This window comes from Palaemon carinicauda, chromosome 41 (genome assembly GCF_036898095.1).
Source record: "Palaemon carinicauda isolate YSFRI2023 chromosome 41, ASM3689809v2, whole genome shotgun sequence".
Taxonomy (NCBI): Eukaryota; Metazoa; Arthropoda; class Malacostraca; order Decapoda; family Palaemonidae; genus Palaemon; species Palaemon carinicauda.
The window spans coordinates 59,339,296-59,359,295 of record NC_090765.1 but is presented as its reverse complement, the minus strand read 5'-3'; the positions used below and the strand labels follow the sequence as shown (position 1 = coordinate 59,359,295).

At 33.6% G+C, this 20,000-nt stretch overlaps 2 protein-coding genes across 8 annotated transcripts in view; one reads left to right on the top strand and one right to left on the bottom strand.

Annotated features, from left to right (window-relative positions):
• The window catches only part of LOC137632690 (cuticle protein 19-like), a 227,205-nt gene that overhangs the window by 167,512 nt on the left and 39,693 nt on the right, over positions 1–20,000 (top strand). The gene's annotated exons all lie outside the window — the stretch shown is intronic.
• On the bottom strand, positions 755–10,838 carry LOC137632217 (glutamate receptor 1-like). The gene is made up of 6 exons (XM_068364100.1): positions 10,736–10,838; positions 9,699–9,916; positions 6,923–7,074; positions 5,261–5,371; positions 2,603–2,766; positions 755–816 (listed from the first exon to the last, which is right to left on the bottom strand). The coding sequence occupies exons 1-6, from the start codon at positions 10,836–10,838 to the stop codon at positions 755–757; spliced, it is 810 nt and encodes a 269-aa protein (XP_068220201.1).

Genomic DNA, 20,000 nt, shown 5'->3' with positions numbered 1-20,000 from the left:
CTTAGGCAGTGCTATTGTCATCGCTTAGGCAATGCAATTGTCATCACTTGGGCAATGCAATTGTCATCAGTTAGGCAATGCACTTGTCATCACCTAGACAATGCAATTGTCATCATTTAGGCAATGCAATTGTCATCACTTGGGCAATGCAATTGTCATCAGTTAGGCAATACAATTGTCATCACCTGGACAATGCAATTGTCATCACTTAGGCAATGCAATTGTTATCACTAGGGCAATGCAATTGTCATCAGTTAGGCAATGTAATTGTCATAACCTAGACAATGCAATTGTCCTCACATAGGCAATGCAATTGTCATCACCTAGACAATGCAGTTGTCATCACTTAGGCAATGCAGTTGTTATCACTTAAGCAATGCAATTGTCATCGCTTAGGCAATGCAATTGTCATCACTTAGGCAATGCAATTGTCATCAGTTAGTTAAGGCAATTGTCATCACCTAGACAATGTAATTATCATCACCTAGGCAATGCAATTGTCATCAGTTAGGCAATGCAATTGTCATCACCTAGACAATGCAATTGTCATCACTTGGGCAATGCAATTGTCATCACTTGGGCAATACAATTGTCATCAGTTAGGCAATATAATTGTCATCACCTAGACAATGCAATTTTCATCACTTACACAATGCAATTGTCATCACAAATATTCACTTTACATAATTCAAAATCGATTTGCCTTGAAAAGCCATGTCATCTCTGCCATCACGTCCATAATCCCATTTTTTATCTATTCCTCTTTAGAGGAAACCTTGATTTCTCCGAGGAACGCCAGAAATGCCAGAATAAATCCTGCAGAGATACAAAGATGTTTTAGTAGTAAATGAAATGTGAAATTATATTAGTATAGATTATAGAGATGATAATGATAATGATGATAATGTTTCGGTTAGAGATCCTCTTTTAGTCGTATGATTGATGGTACACTCAGGCACTCTATTTTATGTTTACTTATTTCCTCTCCTCACAGAGATATTTTCCTTGTTGGAGCCCTTGGACTTATAGCATCCTGCTTTTCTAACTATAGTTATAGCTTAGCTAATAATAATAATAGTATTATTATTGTTATTGATATTAATGTATATGTCTATGTGTATACATATATATGTGTGTGTCTGTGTGTGTACGTGCCATGTGCCTGTTCGTAAGTGACTGCGTATCTGTGAACATCAATTTTTTTTTATTTTTATAAATGTCCATTATTCAGAACTATGTCATAATAAATAAAAGTATTTTGATCCTCCCCTTCAGTGATGTTTGTTTACAGGAATACTCAATTAATACGATACAGTGACATAAACAATGGCAAATGAGATCATCAGTTTATGGATACCATCTTTTGTACAAGTTTAGAAGTCTAAAGGCCGCTCATGAATGGCAGAGGCAAGAGATAATGTCATTGCCTAGATACTGACCATAATGTGATCAGCTCCCTAGTCCCCTCTCCACCCAAGCTAGTACAAGGGAGGGCCAGGCACTGGCTGCTAACGATTTAGCAGGTAGACCCCTAGGCTCCACCAAAAACCACCCATCCTTATCTTACAAGGATGGTGAGTTTGTAGACACTACAAAAAGTAGCTTGAGCGGCGGAACTCGAATCCCTGTCTTGCAGATAGCCAGGCAGGGACGTTTCCAGTAGGCCACATCAACCCGTAATCTAGAATATAAGTAGTATTCTGATGATAGCTCCGTTTGTGGCCTGATTGGTAACGTCTCTGCCTGGTGTTTGCCAGTCGGGGGTTCGAGTCCCGCTCAGACTCGCTAGTGCCATTAGTGTCTGCAACCTTACCATCCTTGTGAGCTAAGGTTGGGGGGTTTTGGGGAGCCTATAGGTCTATCTGCCGAGTCATCAGCAGCCACTGCCTGGCTCTTCTTGGTCCTAGCTTGGGTGGAGAGGAGGCTTGGGCGCTGATCATATAATATATGGTCAGTCTCTTGGGCATTGTCCTGATTGCTAGGGCAATGTCACTGTCCCTTGCCTCTGCCATTCATGAGTGACCTTTAAACCTTTAAACCTTTGAGGAGTTAAAGAATAATAATAACATCAGCAATGCTACTAGTACCGCTACTGATAATGATATTAATGATAGATTATATTGATAATATTGATGATGGTTATTGATATCTGTAATTATGAAGTTGGTCCGAGGTTATTTAATATACTAATATACTTATTTGTATTGTTTGCTTTTCTATTGTCTTGTCTATTTGATTACACTTACAAATAGTGATCTTGAGATATTAAAGGAAGATTCCAATTACTTTACTTCAAAGGAAATGGGGCATAAGTTAAAGAGGAGTTGATTTTAATGTTTAATTTCAGGCGAGGGATGTAATTAATGGGTGTTTATTAGCTTCACCCATGCCAGTTCTTTCAAGACTTATTATCTCATATCTAGAACTTCAAGAACATAATCAAGACTTGTCTACCAAAAACTAAGTTTACAAATATAGTCAGAAAAAAAACTGAACGCAGTCAAGTTGTAAGTGTTAAAAAAGTAAATAAAATTATACTTTTATAAGTATATATTTTTTCAATTTCTAATGTAGGTAGAACAAACTTATTTACAACACTTACCAGAGACAAGGAGAATAAACGGTCCAACTAGTGCTTCAATGTTAAGGGCACGAATCCCTCTCCCAGATAAGTCCCTAGATGGGGGTCGCTTGCACTGAGTACCGTTGATCAAATGTTGATTCAACCACTTTGACATTATTCCAGACTCCTTCAAGCTGTGTAACCTGAATAGCACAAAGAATACTATTACGATTAATTGCTAAACTATAAGCCTGAGTGCTCCAACACCCTAGTTGAAAAAGCAGAATGCTATAAGCCCGAGGGCTCCAACACCCTAGTTGAAAAAGCAGAATGCTATAAGCCCGAGTGCTCCATCACCCTAGTTGAAAAAGCAGAATGCTATAAGCCCGAGGGCTCCAACACCCTAGTTGAAAAAGCAGAATGCTATAAGCCCGAGGGCTCCAACACCCTAATTGAAAAAGCAGAATGCTATAAGCCCGAGTGCTCCAACACCCTAGTTGAAAAAGCAGAATGCTATAAGCCTGAGTGCTCCAGCACCCTAGTTGAAAAAGCAGAATGCTATAAGCCTGAGTGCTCCAACACCCTAGTTGAAAAAGCAGAATGCTATAAGCCCGAGTGCTCCAACACCCTAGTTGAAAAAGCAGAATGCTATAAGCCCGAGGGCTCCAACACCCTAATTGAAAAAGCAGAATGCTATAAGCCCGAGTGCTCCAACACCCTAGTTGAAAAAGCAGAATGCTATAAGCCCGAGTGCTCCAACACCCTAGTTGAAAAAGCAGAATGCTATAAGCCTGAGGGCTCCAACACCCTAGTTGAAAAAGCAGAATGCTATAAGCCCGAGGGCTCCAACACCCTAGTTGAAAAAGCAGAATGCTATAAGCCCTAGGGCTCCAACACCCTAGTTGAAAAAGCAGAATGCTATAAGCCCGAGGGCTCCAACACCCTAGTTGAAAAAGCAGAATGCTATAAGCCCGAGGGCTCCAACACCCTAGTTGAAAAAGCTGAATGCTATAAGCCCGAGGGCTCCATCACCCTAGTTGAAAAAGCAGAATGCTATAAGCCCTAGGGCTCCAACACCCTAGTTGAAAAAGCAGAATGCTATAAGCCCTAGGGCTCCAACACCCTAGTTGAAAAAGCAGAATGCTATAAGCCCGAGGGCTCCAACACCCTAGTTGAAAAAGCAGAATGCTATAAGCCCAAGGGCTCCAACACCCTAGTTAAAAAAGATGAATGCTATAAGCCCGAGGGCTCTAACAGGGAAAATAGCCTAGTGAGGAAAGGAAATTAGCTAACTACAATAGAAGAAATTAGCAATTAATATAAAATATTTTAAGAACAGTATCAACATTAAAATAATTATTTCATGTATCTATAAAAACTTTTAAAAAGTAAGTAAAAGAGAAACAAGACAGAACAGCGTGCCCGAGCCTACCCCCAAACAAGAGAACTCTAATTCAAGACAGTGGAAGGCCATGGTACAGAGGCTATAGCATTAACCAAGACCAGAAACAATGGGTTGATTTTGGCATGTCCTTCTGTTAGAAGAGCTGCTGAAAAGCAGTTGGAGAGGTATATAGGCTTTCTGATTATTAGCAAATTAATTAATAGATTTGTAGATTTGAAAACAAAACCCTCAAAAGAAAATGGGGAGTTAAATGTCAGGACAGGATTGAAAATGAAACAAAAAGATAGATTACTTGATTGCCGTATGTAGATGAAATCATGGTGAAGGGTAGATGGAAGTGGTTTGGGCATGCTCTTCGTTCTCTCCAAGAGATTAGTTCATCAAACTTTCAAATGGGCTCCACAAGGCACTAGAAGAGTTGGAAGACCCAGACCTATATGGTTAAGGACTATGAAGCGTGAAAGAGATGTTGATGAATGGAGAAGTATTGATTTAAAAGCTCAAGATAGAGATGACTGGCGAAATTTAACCGAGGCACTTTGCGTCAATAGGCGTAGGAGGAGACGATGATGATGAATTAATAGCTATAATTTATAGAATAGATTCGTTACTACTATCCTAGATAAGAATACTAGTCGTTGGATGGAAAGAGGTATGGTCATTTATTTCTCATTCACAGGACTAAGGGAAGTACAGTACTAAGTACTTCTAAAAACAAGGAATAAAACTATTAATTTCACTATGCCTATATAAAAAGTCTCAAGTTTTTCGAAATTATTTGTAGAATCTCAAAACTCTATTTGATTCCGCCTATATAGAAAGTCTCAAGATCTTACAAATTATTCATAGAATCTCAAAACTCAGTTTGATTCTGCCTGTATAAAAAGTCTCAAGAACTTACAAATTATTCGTAAAATCTCAAAACTATCAATTTGATTCTGCCTGTATAAAAAGTCTCAAGAACTTACAAATTATTCGTAAAATCTCAAAACTATCTATTTGATTCTGCCTGTATAAAAAGTCTCAAGAACTTACAAATTATTCGTAAAATCTCAAAACTGTCAATTTGATTCTGCCTGTATAAAAAGTCTCAAGAACTTACAAATTATTCGTAAAATCTCAAAACTAACAATTTGATTCTGCCTGTATAAAAAAGTCTCAAGAACTTACAAATTATTCGTAAAATCTCAAAACTATCTATTTGATTCTGCCTGTATAAAAAGTCTCAAGAACTTACAAATTATTCGGAGAATCTAAAAAAACAAATTTATTGAAATAAAGTAGAGCCTTACACATTATTAGTTTTTTCCAGGTAAGGAGATCCCTTCTTGAAGATCAAAGAAAAGAGGCTATTTGTGTAAACCTTCTCTCTAGCTATGTATACGTGGCAGCTTCCAGTTGTGCTGCAAAAAAAATGTTTTATTATAGGAAAACATTCAAATATAAGAAACTTCCTATTTCAATTTTCTTCTTAGGTTAATCTACAAGAAATCATATCATAATTTTCCCTTTCTGTATAATTAAGATTTAATTGAATTTTAAACCATTCAGAGATCTATTAATATTATTATTATTATTATTATTATTATTATTATTATTATTGTTATTATTACTAGTCAAGCTACAACCCTAGATAGAAAAGCAAGATGCCATAAGCCCAAGGGCTCCAATAGGGAAAAATAGCCCAGCGAGGAAAGGAAATAAGGAAATCAATAAATGATGAGAACAATTTAACAATAAATCATTCTAAAAACAGTGACAACGTCAAAACAGATATGTCATATATAAACTATAAAAAGACTTAAACAGACTTATGTCAGCCTAACAATGATTATAATGAGGTTGGCAAAAACATCAAAACAAGTACTACTGCTGATAATAATAATGACAATCAAGAAAATAATGATAATAGATAATGATGTTGAATGATATTGGAACCTCAGAAGTTCAAATTTGCAGTGAAATTTTTCATGAACAGGCTGTCTCTTTTTATAGTTTATTTATGAATTATCTATTTTAATGTTAATTTTCTTAATTTTTTTTTTATTTTGATTGCTCATGACTTCTCTTGTAGTTTATTTATTTCCTTATTTCCTTTCCTCACTGAACTATTTTTCCCTTTTGGAACCCTTGCGCTTATAGCATCTTGCTTTTCCAACTAGGGTTGTACCTTATTTAGTAATAATAATAATAATAATAATAATAATAATAATAGTAATAATAAAAGGTATTCCATAGAGGATGTATGTTTAGTGTTTTAGAAGAAACTAAAGAAAGCTATAACGGATTTAGTTTGACATGAAAATCAGCCTGAAGAGAGACCCAACTTTTTATAAATTTTCTCTGGTTGAGCTAAGCCGAAAACAAATTTTGATGACTATGAGTTATAGAAATTGTAAGATGAATGTATTTCTAAATTACAATTATATAACATTTTCCTCATCTTATGACGCAAGGGAGGCCTAAGGTTAGGAAATAATTTTAATTATAAATTTCATGACAATGTATTTGAAAGTTATGAACGTGAGTGCAAGTAAACGGACTGATAGCGAATACTAATTTCTTCTAATTAATAATTTAGGTGCATTAAAAAGAATACCAGAACGTTTGAAGGTTTAAAGGTCACTAATGAATGGCTGAGGCAAGGGACAGTGACATTGCCCTATCAAGCAGGAAAATGCCCTAGAGACTGACCATATATTCAAATGATCGGCGCCCAAGCCCCCTCTCCACCCGAGCTAGGACTAAGGTGGGTCAGACAATGGCTGCTGATGACTCAGCAGATAGGCCTATAGGCCCCCACTAACCCCCATTCCTTAGCTAACAAGGATGCTGAGGTTGCCGCAACCAAAGGAACTAACTAGTCTGGTAATCACCAGGCAAGGACGTTACTACCAGGCTAATTAACTAAAATGATGAAGAGAATATCAGTAGCTAAAATCTACTTATTTTACCTGAAATCCCAAGAGTACACTTTATATGCAGTTGTTTCGACGCATATACCAGCAAATTTCCCGTCCATTATCTCTTGCCTCGCATACCAGCAGTCGGGGACAGTTCCAATCGCTCCCTTGTAAGCTTTCTGGCGAACTGGATCCTTGGACTCCTGAGAAAGGCCAGGGAAAAAAAAACAGTAGTTATAGTGAATTTTTTTTTTTCTAGAGAGACAGATTTGCAGAGACTCACAAGGGTGCCCTTTTAGCTCGGGAAGTTTCATGATACCTGATTGGTCGGAAGTATTCGGACAAAAATACTTCTGACCAATCAGCTCTAAGGAAACTTTTCCCAAGTTAAAAGGGCACCCCTGCAAGTCTGTGCAAATCTGTCTCACTAAAAAAATTGACTTACAGTTGAATTGCTTTTAGATATATAATGTTTGGAAATTTTTTCTAAGGATAATGATGTCTAGAAATAATGAAAGGGTTAACTACTAGAATGTAATTATTCAGTGGCTACTTTCCTCTTGGTAAGAATAAGGATAGAAGAGACTCTTAAGCTATGGTTAGCAGCTCTTCTAGGAGAGGAACACTTCAAAACCAAACCATTGTTCTCTAGTCTTGGATAGTGCCCTAGCTTCTGTACCATGGTTTTCCACTGACTTGGGTTAGAGTTCCCCTGCTAGACGGTACACTCGGGCACACTATTCTGTCTTATTTATCTTCCTCTTGTGTTTTGAAGTTTTTATAGTTTATATATGAAGTATTTAATTGTTCATTACTTTTATAGTTTATTTATTTCCATATTTCCTTACCGCACTGTGCTACTTTCCCTGTTGGAGCCCTGGGTCTTATAGTACTACTTCTCCAACGAGGGTTTTAGCTTGGCAATTGATAATAATAATAATAATAATAATAATAATAATACTTATGATGAGTAAGCATTTTCTATCTTTATAATCAGTGCAGGGCTTCTTAATAACACCTTGTTTGTTTTAGTAAACTCTTTGACTCTTCATTTAATTAATTATGATGTTAATTGTAAATTCTACAATATTTCACTAAAAGCTAATCCACCCTGCGGACCTGAGGCTGTAATCATTGTAGAAAAGACTGATTTTATTTTTCAACAGATTTCATACATTCTTTTTTTTTTTTTTTTTTTTTTTTTAGAAGCGTTCAACGTCGCATAAATTTAGTAATGTATGAAACCAATTAAGAAATAGTTGAAAAAAAAATCCTTTTCACACCTCAACGGTTTATTTCTTTGCGTTTTTAGCATTAATTGTCTCTGTCCATTCTTGAGGACTCGTGAATGTTTCCTTTTTAAAGTACAGTTGCGCCATTATTTCGTGTACACTTCATTGGAAGCTAAGGAGACGCTTTTACTTTTCTTAAAATATTCTATTTTCCTTTTTTTTTTCCTTTCCTGACTGGGTTATTTTTTCCCTGTTGGACCCATTGGGCTTATAGCATCCTGCTTTTGTAACTCGGGTTGTAGCTTAGCTAGTAATAATAATAATAATAATAATAATAATAATAATAATAACAACAACAGCAGCTGTCCATCGTAGTAAGTAACACTGTGTTTAGCAGAAGAGAAGGTTGGCAACGCTGCCTGTAAAAAGAAAAAAAAAAAGTCGCTGACCTTGCAAACACGTAATCAAACGCATTTTCATTAGTTTTATGAAGTGCCGTATAGAAACATAATGTTATTTTCGTAACAGCACTTCATAAAATTAGTATATAAGATATTTTGATCACCTGTTTACAATTTCAGCTACTTTTTTTTTGACAGGCAGCGTTGTCAATAGTTGGTCTTGAAAAGAAAAACAGCATTATCTAGTAAAATATACAGCTGCCAGATGTCTCCTTCGCTTCCTGTGAAGTGTATCGGAATTAATGCAGCCAACTGTACCGAGATGAACAGGGTAATTATGTTTTCCAGAGTTCTCAGAGAGGAACTTCTGTATAAATTAAATGTTATCGATTTTGTGGAGACAGTTTTTTTTTTTTTTTTTATGGATGTATCTTAGCAAGTTGTCTTTTAATGACACATAGAAGGCAGCATTTCATAGCATATCCTGGATTTCAAGCCTCTCGGTAAAAGCCTAACAGTATTAGAATATGATTCACTGTTCAAAGTTTTGTAGTGGTCTATGCTATATTAGCCTAAATAGATTATTAATAAGCACTGCATATCAACTAAGGTAAAAGGGTTGGTTTATGATCTGGGAAGAAACATACTACAGTATATTATTATTATTATTATTATTATTATTATTATTACAAACTAGGCTACAATCCTAGTTGGAAAAGCAGGATGCTATAATTATGTCCAAGGAGTCCAACAGGGAAAAAATAGCTCAGTGAGGAAATGAAATAAGGAATGCCATAGAAACTTGATTATACGCTATTTTAAAATTTCTTAGGCAGTATTGATTTTTGCACATCATTACTATACAGAAACCAGAGGAAAAAAATTACCTTATGAAATAGAAACCAGAGAAGAATTACCTTACGATATAGAAACCAGAGGAAAAGAATTACATTACGTTATGGAAACCATTGGAAAATAATTACCTTATGATATAGAAACCAGAAGAAATGAATTGCATTACGATAAAGAGAACAGTGGAAAAGAATTACCTTACGATATAGAAACCAGAGGAAAATAATTACCTTACGATATAGAAACTAGAGGAAAAGAATTACCTTGCAATATAGGAACCAGAGGAAAAGAATTACCTTGCGATATAGAAACCAGAGAAAAACCTTTGTCATAAAGAATTACCTTGAAGTAGTCGGAAAGGAAACTCCCAGTTAGAAGCTTCCACGGCAGGTTACTCTGCAAGACAAGATCTTCCAAGGAATCTATGGGAATGGTAACCTTAGGGATGGTCAGCATAGCGGTAAGGATACCGCTGTAAGAGGACAGGAAGACCAGGGATGCCAGGAGCCACGTGCTCACGATTACTCGTCCTCCGTCGCTCTTCGGAAGCCACTTTGAACCTGTAATGAAAACAGCTTTCAAATCGGTCCTTCCTATCGTCATTATTAGATTACTATACTCAATCTTTTTAATGAGGTGCATTTGCACCGACTCGCGGCGGTGCCCTTTTAGCTCTGAAAAGTTTCCTGCTATCTGATTGGTTAGAATTATCTTTCCCAACCAATTAGTATGCAGGAAGCTTTTCCGCGCTAAAAGGGCACCCCTGCGAGTCGGTGCAAAATTGCCTCACTAAAAGGAAATGACTATAGTGTACGCGGCCCGTCAAAAATGACATATTCAACCATTCCCATTGTGGCCACCGTTACCTCTTCCCCCCTTTCATAACTACGACACGGCAGGAGATTGTGGTTTCCGAGTGTACCTTCCGGGGGTGCCTCCTCTCACCAGGGCATGACTATTCACTCACCCCTTACCTGAGGGCTAGGGAGAGACTGAGTAATTATACGTTTGGCACTACTGCGTGTATATATATACATATATATATATATATATATATATATACATCATGTATATATATATATATATATATATATATATGTATATATATATATATATATATATATATATATATATATATATATATATATATATATAGCTTCTCTTGAGAGCATGCTTCAGATTATGTTTCCCACCCGTTCAAAAATATGTCTATAATATATATCAGATGAGTATGCTAACCCCAAATCCTGGCACATGGAAATTCAAGGAACTTATTGGGGGAAAAACCATATACCTACCATTGCTTGACATAGCTAACGGTAAAGGGCTACATTGACTATTATCATTATCATTATTTGAGATTTATCGGAAATACTTACTCTCTTGTGTCACAGTCTTAAGCGCCCAAAGGACAGACTTTGAGATCACGTGATCCGTCGAAAAATTAAACAGCCGACCTTCCGTCTTTTGAATTAGGATCATAGCCAGGCTAACTACCACGAAGGAAGCCAGTATTAACAACCACGCCTGAAACCAGTTGAGGAAGATTAATCAATCTAAAGGTATCTCAAAATAATGACGTATGCAGAAAGCAAACTCTCAGGCTCAGTAAGAAATAAGAAGTAAGAAGTCAGGTTCATAACAGTTCTCATGTTTTGAAAACGACAGTATAACAGTCACTCATATAACTGGGTGGGTGCCGGTTTAGTATGTGGCCTACATTTTTTAATTTGGTTTAGTATGTGGCCTACATTTTTTAATTTGGTTTAGTATGTGGCCTACATTTTTTAATTTGGTTTAGTATGTGGCCTACATTTTTTAATTTGGTTTAGTATGTGGCCTACATTTTTTAATTTGGTTTAGTATGTGGCCTACATTTTTTAATTTGGTTTAGTATGTGGCCTACCTGGCTTGTTAGGTTAGGTTAGGTTAGGCCACATACTAAAACAGATAAAATTTCGTAGGCCATATTCGAAAGGTAGGCCACATACTAAACCTGCACCACTTGGTGGATGTCCAGGTGTTTGAGAGATTCCCATTTCACCCTTTCTGGATGACAGGTGTCTGGGAGCGTGAAAGTTGAATATTTTACCGGTTTCTAGCTTCCAGACATCTGTCATCCAGAAAGGAGTGAAATGGAAATCTCTCTCCACCAACTTATATGAGTAAACTCTACAAGTAGCTACTAACGTTTAGGGTGAAAGGTTTAAGGAATCCTTCGATGTCATTCCTGATTGTCGGTCTCACCATTAGGATGACGTTACTGTCAGTATGGACCGGGATGGTAAAGTCAGTGACTGTCGCTCTTGAAGGTGAGTTGGCGAACGGACCTAGAGCAAACTCAACTTCCTGCAAGAAGATGAAACTCACACACAAATATAAATATATATATATATATATATATATATGTATATATATATATATATATACATATATATATATGTATATATATATATATATGTATGTATATATATATAATGTGTAAGTAAAAATAAGTGATATGTAATGCTCAGATGCAAAGGAACCACACTTTCCTTGTGGTTCTTCTGTATATATATATATATATATATATATATATATATATATATATATATATAATACATATATATATATATATATATATACATGTGCAAGTGTATACAACCATTTTATACACATACACATACATATAATATATATATATATGTGTGTATATATATATATAAATTATATATATATATTATATATACACGTGTATACAACCATTTTATACACACACACACACACACACACACATATATATATATATATATATATATATATATATACACTAGTGTGTATACAACCATTTTATACACACATATATATATATATATATATATATATTATATATAAATATATACACACGCACACACACACACACACACACATATATATATATATATATATATATATATATATATATATATATATATATATTTATACACATACACACACACACACACGCTTACACCTTACCATATAGTTTGGTATATGACTTCAAATAGACATACACAGAAATAGAATGCAAGCAAAATTAAAATTCTATTACTAAAATAATCGATCTTAAATTTAGATTTAGAAGTACCATTTACAGCACCTTCCTCATTACTTACCTCACGTACGACCATCCCAACCATTCCTGACCAGGTTCCATTGCCCAGATAGTTACCCCAAAAACCGTCAGCTGGTCGTAAAACCTCATAGCTAGAAAGAAAGAATATAAAAGTTAGGAACTTTAGGTATCAGTGACAACGAGGTCTTATTATTATTATTATTATTATTATTATTACTTGCTAGGCTACAACCTATTTGTAAAAGCAGAATGCTATAAGCCCAGCGGCTCCAACAGGGAAAATAGCCCAGTGAGGAAAGGAAACAAGGAAAAATAAATAATCTTACGATCAGTAACAACATTGAAATACATATTTCTTAAATAAACTATACAAACTTTATAAAAACCAGAGGAAGATAAATAAGATAGAATAGTGTGCCCGAGTGTACCCTCAAGCAAGAGATCTCTAACCCAAGACAGTGGAAGACCATGGCACAGAGGTTCTGGCACTACCCAAGACTAGAGAACAATGGCGTAGAATCCAAAATGCCTTAGTTTAACGTGCGCAAAATAGGGTTCTTATGTAAATGGTTATACACTTTTATGTTCATATATTTGCAGTATGTATATTATATATCTATCTATCTATCTATCTATCTATCTATATATATATATATATATATATATATATATATATATATATATATACTGTATATGTATATATATATATATATATATATATATATATACTGTATATGTATATATATATATATATATATATATATATATATATATATTGGATTCTTTTCTCTAGTTACGGTTCGTTTTCCCTTTACCTACACATACATTGAGTAGCCTAGCCTATTCTTTACACATTCCTCTCTGTCCTCATACACCTTTCAACATTGAGATTACCAAACAATTCTTCTTCACCCAAGGGGTTACTGCACTGTAATTGTTCAGTGGCCACTTTCTTCTTGGTAAGGGTAGAAGAGACTTTTTAGCTATGGTAAGCAGCTCTTCTCGGAGGACTATCCGAAAGCAAACCATTGTTCTCTAGTCTTGGGTAGTGTCATAGCCTCTGTAATATGGTCTTCCACTGTCTTGAGTTAGAGTTCTCTTGCTTGAGGGTACACTTGGGCACATTAAAGTTTGTTAAAGTTTTTATAGTTATATGGAAAATATCGTAATGTAACTGTTCTTAAAATATATTTTTCCTTGTTTCCTTTCCTCACTGTGGTATTTTCCCTTGCTGGAGAAAATGGTTGTAGCTTAGCAAGTAATAATAATAATAATAATAATAATAATAATAATAATAATAATAATAATAATAATAGTAGTTATACAGTATATGATAAGTGAGTGTATTTATATATAAGTACATTTCTGTATTTGAATATATATATATATATATATATATATATATATATATATATATATATATACATATATATATATATATATATATATATATATATATATATATATATATATATATATGTACGCATGCAGTACATAATGTTGATGTTTTCATAGTTCAAGAGGCATATTATTATTATTATTATTATTATTATCATTATTATTATTATTATTATTATTATTACTACTACTACTAGCAAAGCTACAAGTGTAGCTGAAATAGCTGGATGCTATAAGCCCAAAGGTTCCAACAAGGAAAAATAGCCCAGTGAGGAGAGGAAACGAGGAAACAAAATAAAATAATGAAAGAAATTGCGAAGATAGAAAATCTTACTTAAAATTAAGAAGTTGAGCCAAAATCCTCAGTGTGTCTCCCATGGGGCCATAAACTTGCAGACTCCCATTTCCTTGCTCAATTTGACTCCATGGAATCCACTTTCATGTAGAAAGAATCAAGAGGATAATAAGTTATAATTCAATGTATATATATATATATATATATATATATATATATAATTATATATGTATATATACACATACATACACACACACACACTATATATATATATATATATAAATATATATATAATATATATATGTATAGATAAATAAATGGTGTATATATATATATATATATATATATATATATATATATATATATACATATACATATATAGATATATATATACATACATATGTATATATATATATATATATATATATATATGTCATATATTATACTCCTCCTAATATCTGGATTCTCTCTACCTCGGGATTAGAGACCCAAGGAGGAATCAACTCAGAGATATTAGCTTCTGGTCGGCCGGAGAATCGAACCCGGGCCCGAGAAACTGATGAGGTTCCAAACTTAGCCACAAATGGAACCTTAGTTTCTTGGGTTCGATTCCCCGGTGGACCAGAAGCTATTATCTTTGAGTTGATCCCCCCTTGGGTCTCTGATCCCGAGGCCGAGAGAATCCAGATATTAGGAGGGTTATAATATATGGCTTATATGAACATGAAAAACATGTATAAATCTGGAAATTTATCGTATATATATATATATATATATATATATATATATATATATATATATATATATATATATATATACATATATACTGTATATGGGTATGTTACTCCACGTATATAATGAATAGACGATGTCTTTGTGGCGTTCAAATCCCGTAGAGTTTCTCTCCCGACAAACTATTTTCCAGATAGTTTTCAGAATAACCAAAAAATGCATTTACGTTTCTACACGTTTCGATTCACTTCGCGACTCTTCTCCGTTACTGCCCTGGTTAAGTGATGGAATTAAACTTTAATATAAAGGCTGTTGTGGTGAAAGTTTTTACACCAAAAGTATTTGTGAACTCCGAAACAAATTAATAAAAATTCTTAAATTCGAATAAAAGTGTAAAGCTATTTAAGAAGTGCCCACAAGCATAAATATTTAAATTGGTGCATTTATATGAAGCCTACCACTGTTAATTCGTTTTATACTTCAATTATTGTAAATTACTCTGTAGTTCAATTATTGAACATTACTCTATAAGTTGAGCGGCATTTTTTAGAGTTATTTCAGAAGCAGTTCTTCTGAAAACTATTTAACTTTTATAATGCCATCTCAAATTTTATGGGTTTCATTGAATATTCTTTTATTTTTTTTATATAAAACAAATGATATCGGCGTCAATGACCTCAGATGTCAGGATGCCAGAATACTTTAAATCAACCAATCAATTAATTGGAGAACTATACAAGAAATTATAACAATTGCAATATGAACCTTACCTGCTCAGCAGCAACTCTCAGTAGTGGTTTTCTAGACATTAGTCGGCTATTTCCTGAAACTGAATTTCATACCTTTTTATAACATGTTAGATTTAGATTTTTATAGATGTTACAGAAAATTATATATATATGAAAAGTTTTCGTAATATTTCTCTTCAGACTAAAAGGAAGTGTAATCAGTCTTTATAATTAGAGTTTAATGAAAGATTGAAAAACGAAAATCAGACAATGGCTAGGTTGAGTAAAATATGGAAATCAAATCTCCTGAAATTACATAAAAAAATCTGGCTATATATCAGTTTATTGAGATAGGTGTTACTGTGTGGATATGAGTCGCGGTATGACAATGAAACTATATCCAACACATTCTGTAGATTTGAGAACAAATCTTCAAAAGAATATCTGGAGTTAAATGGCAGGACAGGATAAGAAATGAAACTATAAGAGAGATTACCCGAGTGCCATGTGTGAGTGAGATCATGGTGAGGGATGAATAGAGATGGTTTGGTCATGCTCTTCGCACTCTCCAAGAGAGATTAGTCCACCAAACTCAACTATACTCAATTTTTTTAATGAGGCGCATTTGCACCGACTTGCAGCGATGCCCTTTTAACTCTGAAAACGTTTCCTGCTATCTGATTGGTTAGAATTATCTTGTCCAACCAATCAGCGATCGGGAAACTTTTCCGAGCTAAAAGGGCACCACTGCGAGTCGGTGCAAATCTGCCTCGCTAAAAAGAATTGACCATAGGTTAGTCAATAGAAGAGTTGTAAGACCCACGTCCTTCATGCCCGAAGACAATGAAGCGTTAAGTAGGCGATGATGAATGGAGAGGTATTGATTTAAAATCTCTAGATAGAGACGACAGGCGAAATTTAACCGAGGCCCTTTGCGTCAATAGGCATAGATCATGATTAAGACATTTTTATTAACCATATTAGTTACATTGAATTATGAATTCAATAACTACTCCCTTATTTACAAGACACTTTATCTCATTATAGGGATACATTTACATTTGAGAAGGTTTATGCAATTACTTAAAAGTAGTCATATGTGAGATGAAATACAAAGAAATTCTGAAATTAAATCGAAAATTAAGAATTTAAATAAAATCCTGGATTCTTTGAATAGAAAATTAGGAAACGAAGTAAAATTTTGGTGATTGAACAGAAAATTAAGAAACTAAATAAAATTTCAGAGTGATTAATAACAAAATTAAGAAACTAAGTAAGATTTTGGTGATTTAATAGAAAATCAAGAAAATAAATGAGAAAAACTGTGGTTAATTAGAAAATTAAGAAACAAAATCAATTTTATGGAGTTGTTGAATAGAAAACTAATAAATGAAATAAAAGTTTGGAGTTATTAATTAGAAAATCAAGAAACAAAATAATATTTTGGAAGGATTGAAATGAAAAGTAAAAATGTGAAATAAAATTTTGGAGTGATTATTTAGAAAATTAAGAAACGAAATAAAAAAATTTCGTGATTGAAATGAAAATTAAGAAACGAAATAAAATTTTGGAGTTGTTGACATGAAAATAAAAAAAACGAAATAAAATTTTGGAGTTGTTGACACAAAAATAAAAAAACGAAATAAAATTTTGGAGTGAAATCTAGTACAAATACATTCTAAAATAGCAGCGGTTTGCAAATATTAAAAAAGGTCTCAATTAATAGGCAATCTGTGATCATATTTACATGATGGGTTTAGTATAAACAATATCAAATGCTATATAAATATTTTGAAAGCAAATAGAAACACTTAATAGTTTCTAATCCGAACTTTACATTGTAAAGTATTTTGATACGTAGGAATTTGGGATGCCGTCTTGCTAAATCTGGACAATGTTGTTTTAGAACGTACAATGTCATTTCAAATGACTGGAAATATAATCCATTAGTATTAGTGTTCAAGAAATATAAAAACTAAATTTCGAGAAAATGTAACTTTTCACATGATATTCACCTTCAGGTTAAGTGGACCTTCCTCCTTGCGTCTTCCTCTATCAAATGCTATCGCTGTAGTTGTCACTTGTCCTATGTCAAAATAACTCCTTCCCGAATTGTTTTATACACTAGTCGTCTAATAAACTAATAGATTAGTCTCTTGAATAATAGACAATCTGATTTATCACCGTAAGGTATAACAATGCTTTCTTTGGAAAAACTTTTTACGCAGTTTAAGACATAATGGCGTTCGAATAAATAGTCTCTGTTATTCTTGCAACATTAAAAAGGCCGAGTGATTGGAAAAGTGCTGTTCTAGATTTAGGATTGAATATTTAAACATGTCTTAGTTTCTCGATTGGCTTTAATGATAAGAAATACAGATTGAGTGGACAGCTGGTATTTATTTCCATAAATGTCAACCATTGAAATGACAGAAGAGTATTTATGTGACATTTTAAGGTCAATAATAGCAATCAACTGGATAGTTCTGAATGAACACCAACTGGTAGAATCAATTCCCTGTCCAACTCACCTCAACTCCGCCTTTGTCTCTTTGTGTCCATTAGAAAGATATTTCATTGGTCATAATAGATTCTCTTATACTATAAAGAAAAGATTTTACTTAATATGTGTTAGATTAATCTTACATGTAAGGAAATCTTACCTACATTCCTTTAGTTGATTTTTTTTTAGGGGGACAGATTTGCACTGACTGGCAGCGGTGCCCTTTTACCTCGGAAAAGTTTCCTGGTCGCGGATTGGTTGAACAAGATAATTTTAACCAATCAGCGATCAGGAAACTTTTCCGAGCTAAAAGGGCACCCCTGCGAGTCGATGCAAATGCGCCTCATTAATAGAAATTGACTATAGATACTTATACCGAACACAATTGCAATCGGATACAAAGGAATAGTTTAGTAATCTCGAAAGTTTCAATTGCCTCATATTTTGTCGCAAACTTTCTCACATCAAGAATCAAAACGCGAAAAGTAACATCTTGTTCCTGTTAGTCACTGCCACCATGATATCGTCATGTTGCAAATTACCAACCACTGAAAATTATCAGTTGCTGTGAATTATCAAGTTATAGATTATCAATTGCAGTAAGTTATCAATTGTAAATTATCAACTGAGTTAAATCATCCTTATCAAGGTGTGCAATGCTGGTAACGGTATATAATCTGCTTCGCGTAGTTGTATATATCAGATTATTCACGGTGCAAGTATACTGTTGGTTTTAGCAATTTTATCTCACTTAAAACCACGCTTTTCCCTGTTGGAGCCCTTGAGCTTATCTCACTTAAAACCACGCTTTTCCCTGTTGGAGCCCTTGAGCTTATCTCACTTAAAACCACGCTTTTCCCTGTTGGAGCCCTTGAGCTTATAGCATCCTTCTTTTCCAACTAGGGTTATAGTTTAGCAAGTAATAATAGTAATAATAATAATAATCCGGCACATGATATTTCTGTGTATGGGCAATTTAGTGGAAATGTTATCGGGTACTAGGAAGTCTAGATCAGAGAAACATTCCATAATTTCATCAAATGTTTGATAAATTTAATCAAAGATATTAATTATGTAATCTTAATGCTTTGTGGAACATGTATATTATATATATATATATATATATATATATATATATATATATGTAGTATATGTATATATATATATATATATATATACAGTATATATATATATATATATATATATATATATATATATATATATATAGTGAGAATATTAGTTTACATTTACTTTGAACATGATATGAGTGGACAAAATTTCCTAAGTATCATAAAACATTTTGATATCATAACAATGTATTAGAATTAGAATATATAGAATTTTCCACAGAATCAAACAAGACAGTTATATTTGGATTTCCTTTAGCATAACACTAAAAATCCTCACAACCTGAAAATCTACTTAAGTTGAAAAATAAATGTCAGATAAATCTTGATTGTTTATTGGCTATTCACAAACATTCGTAATTAATAATTTACATATGCAGTGATGTGAAACACCTTTCAACATATCACAGGAATTCTAGAATATTATTGATATTAGTATAATTTATTTGCATTAAATACAAGGCCGCAAGACTTAAGATTTTCCGAAGGAGAATGAACGATTAAGTAGAATCTGTAAAGACCAAAGCTCAATTGCTTGAAATGGCAAAACGTTATCTTGGATGTATGAAAAATTGGAAAATTAAAAGTACCCTGATGAAATCAATCAAGTAATTAATCAATTGCTTATGTTAGGAAAGTATAAAGCTAATTAAGAATAATTTTGAAATCTGCTTACTTAAGACAGGTATGTCTTGAAGGTAAAGCATTGCATTAAATATTAGTTTTCATACTTATAAGAGGTTTGGTGGAAGAGGATGCCTTTGATA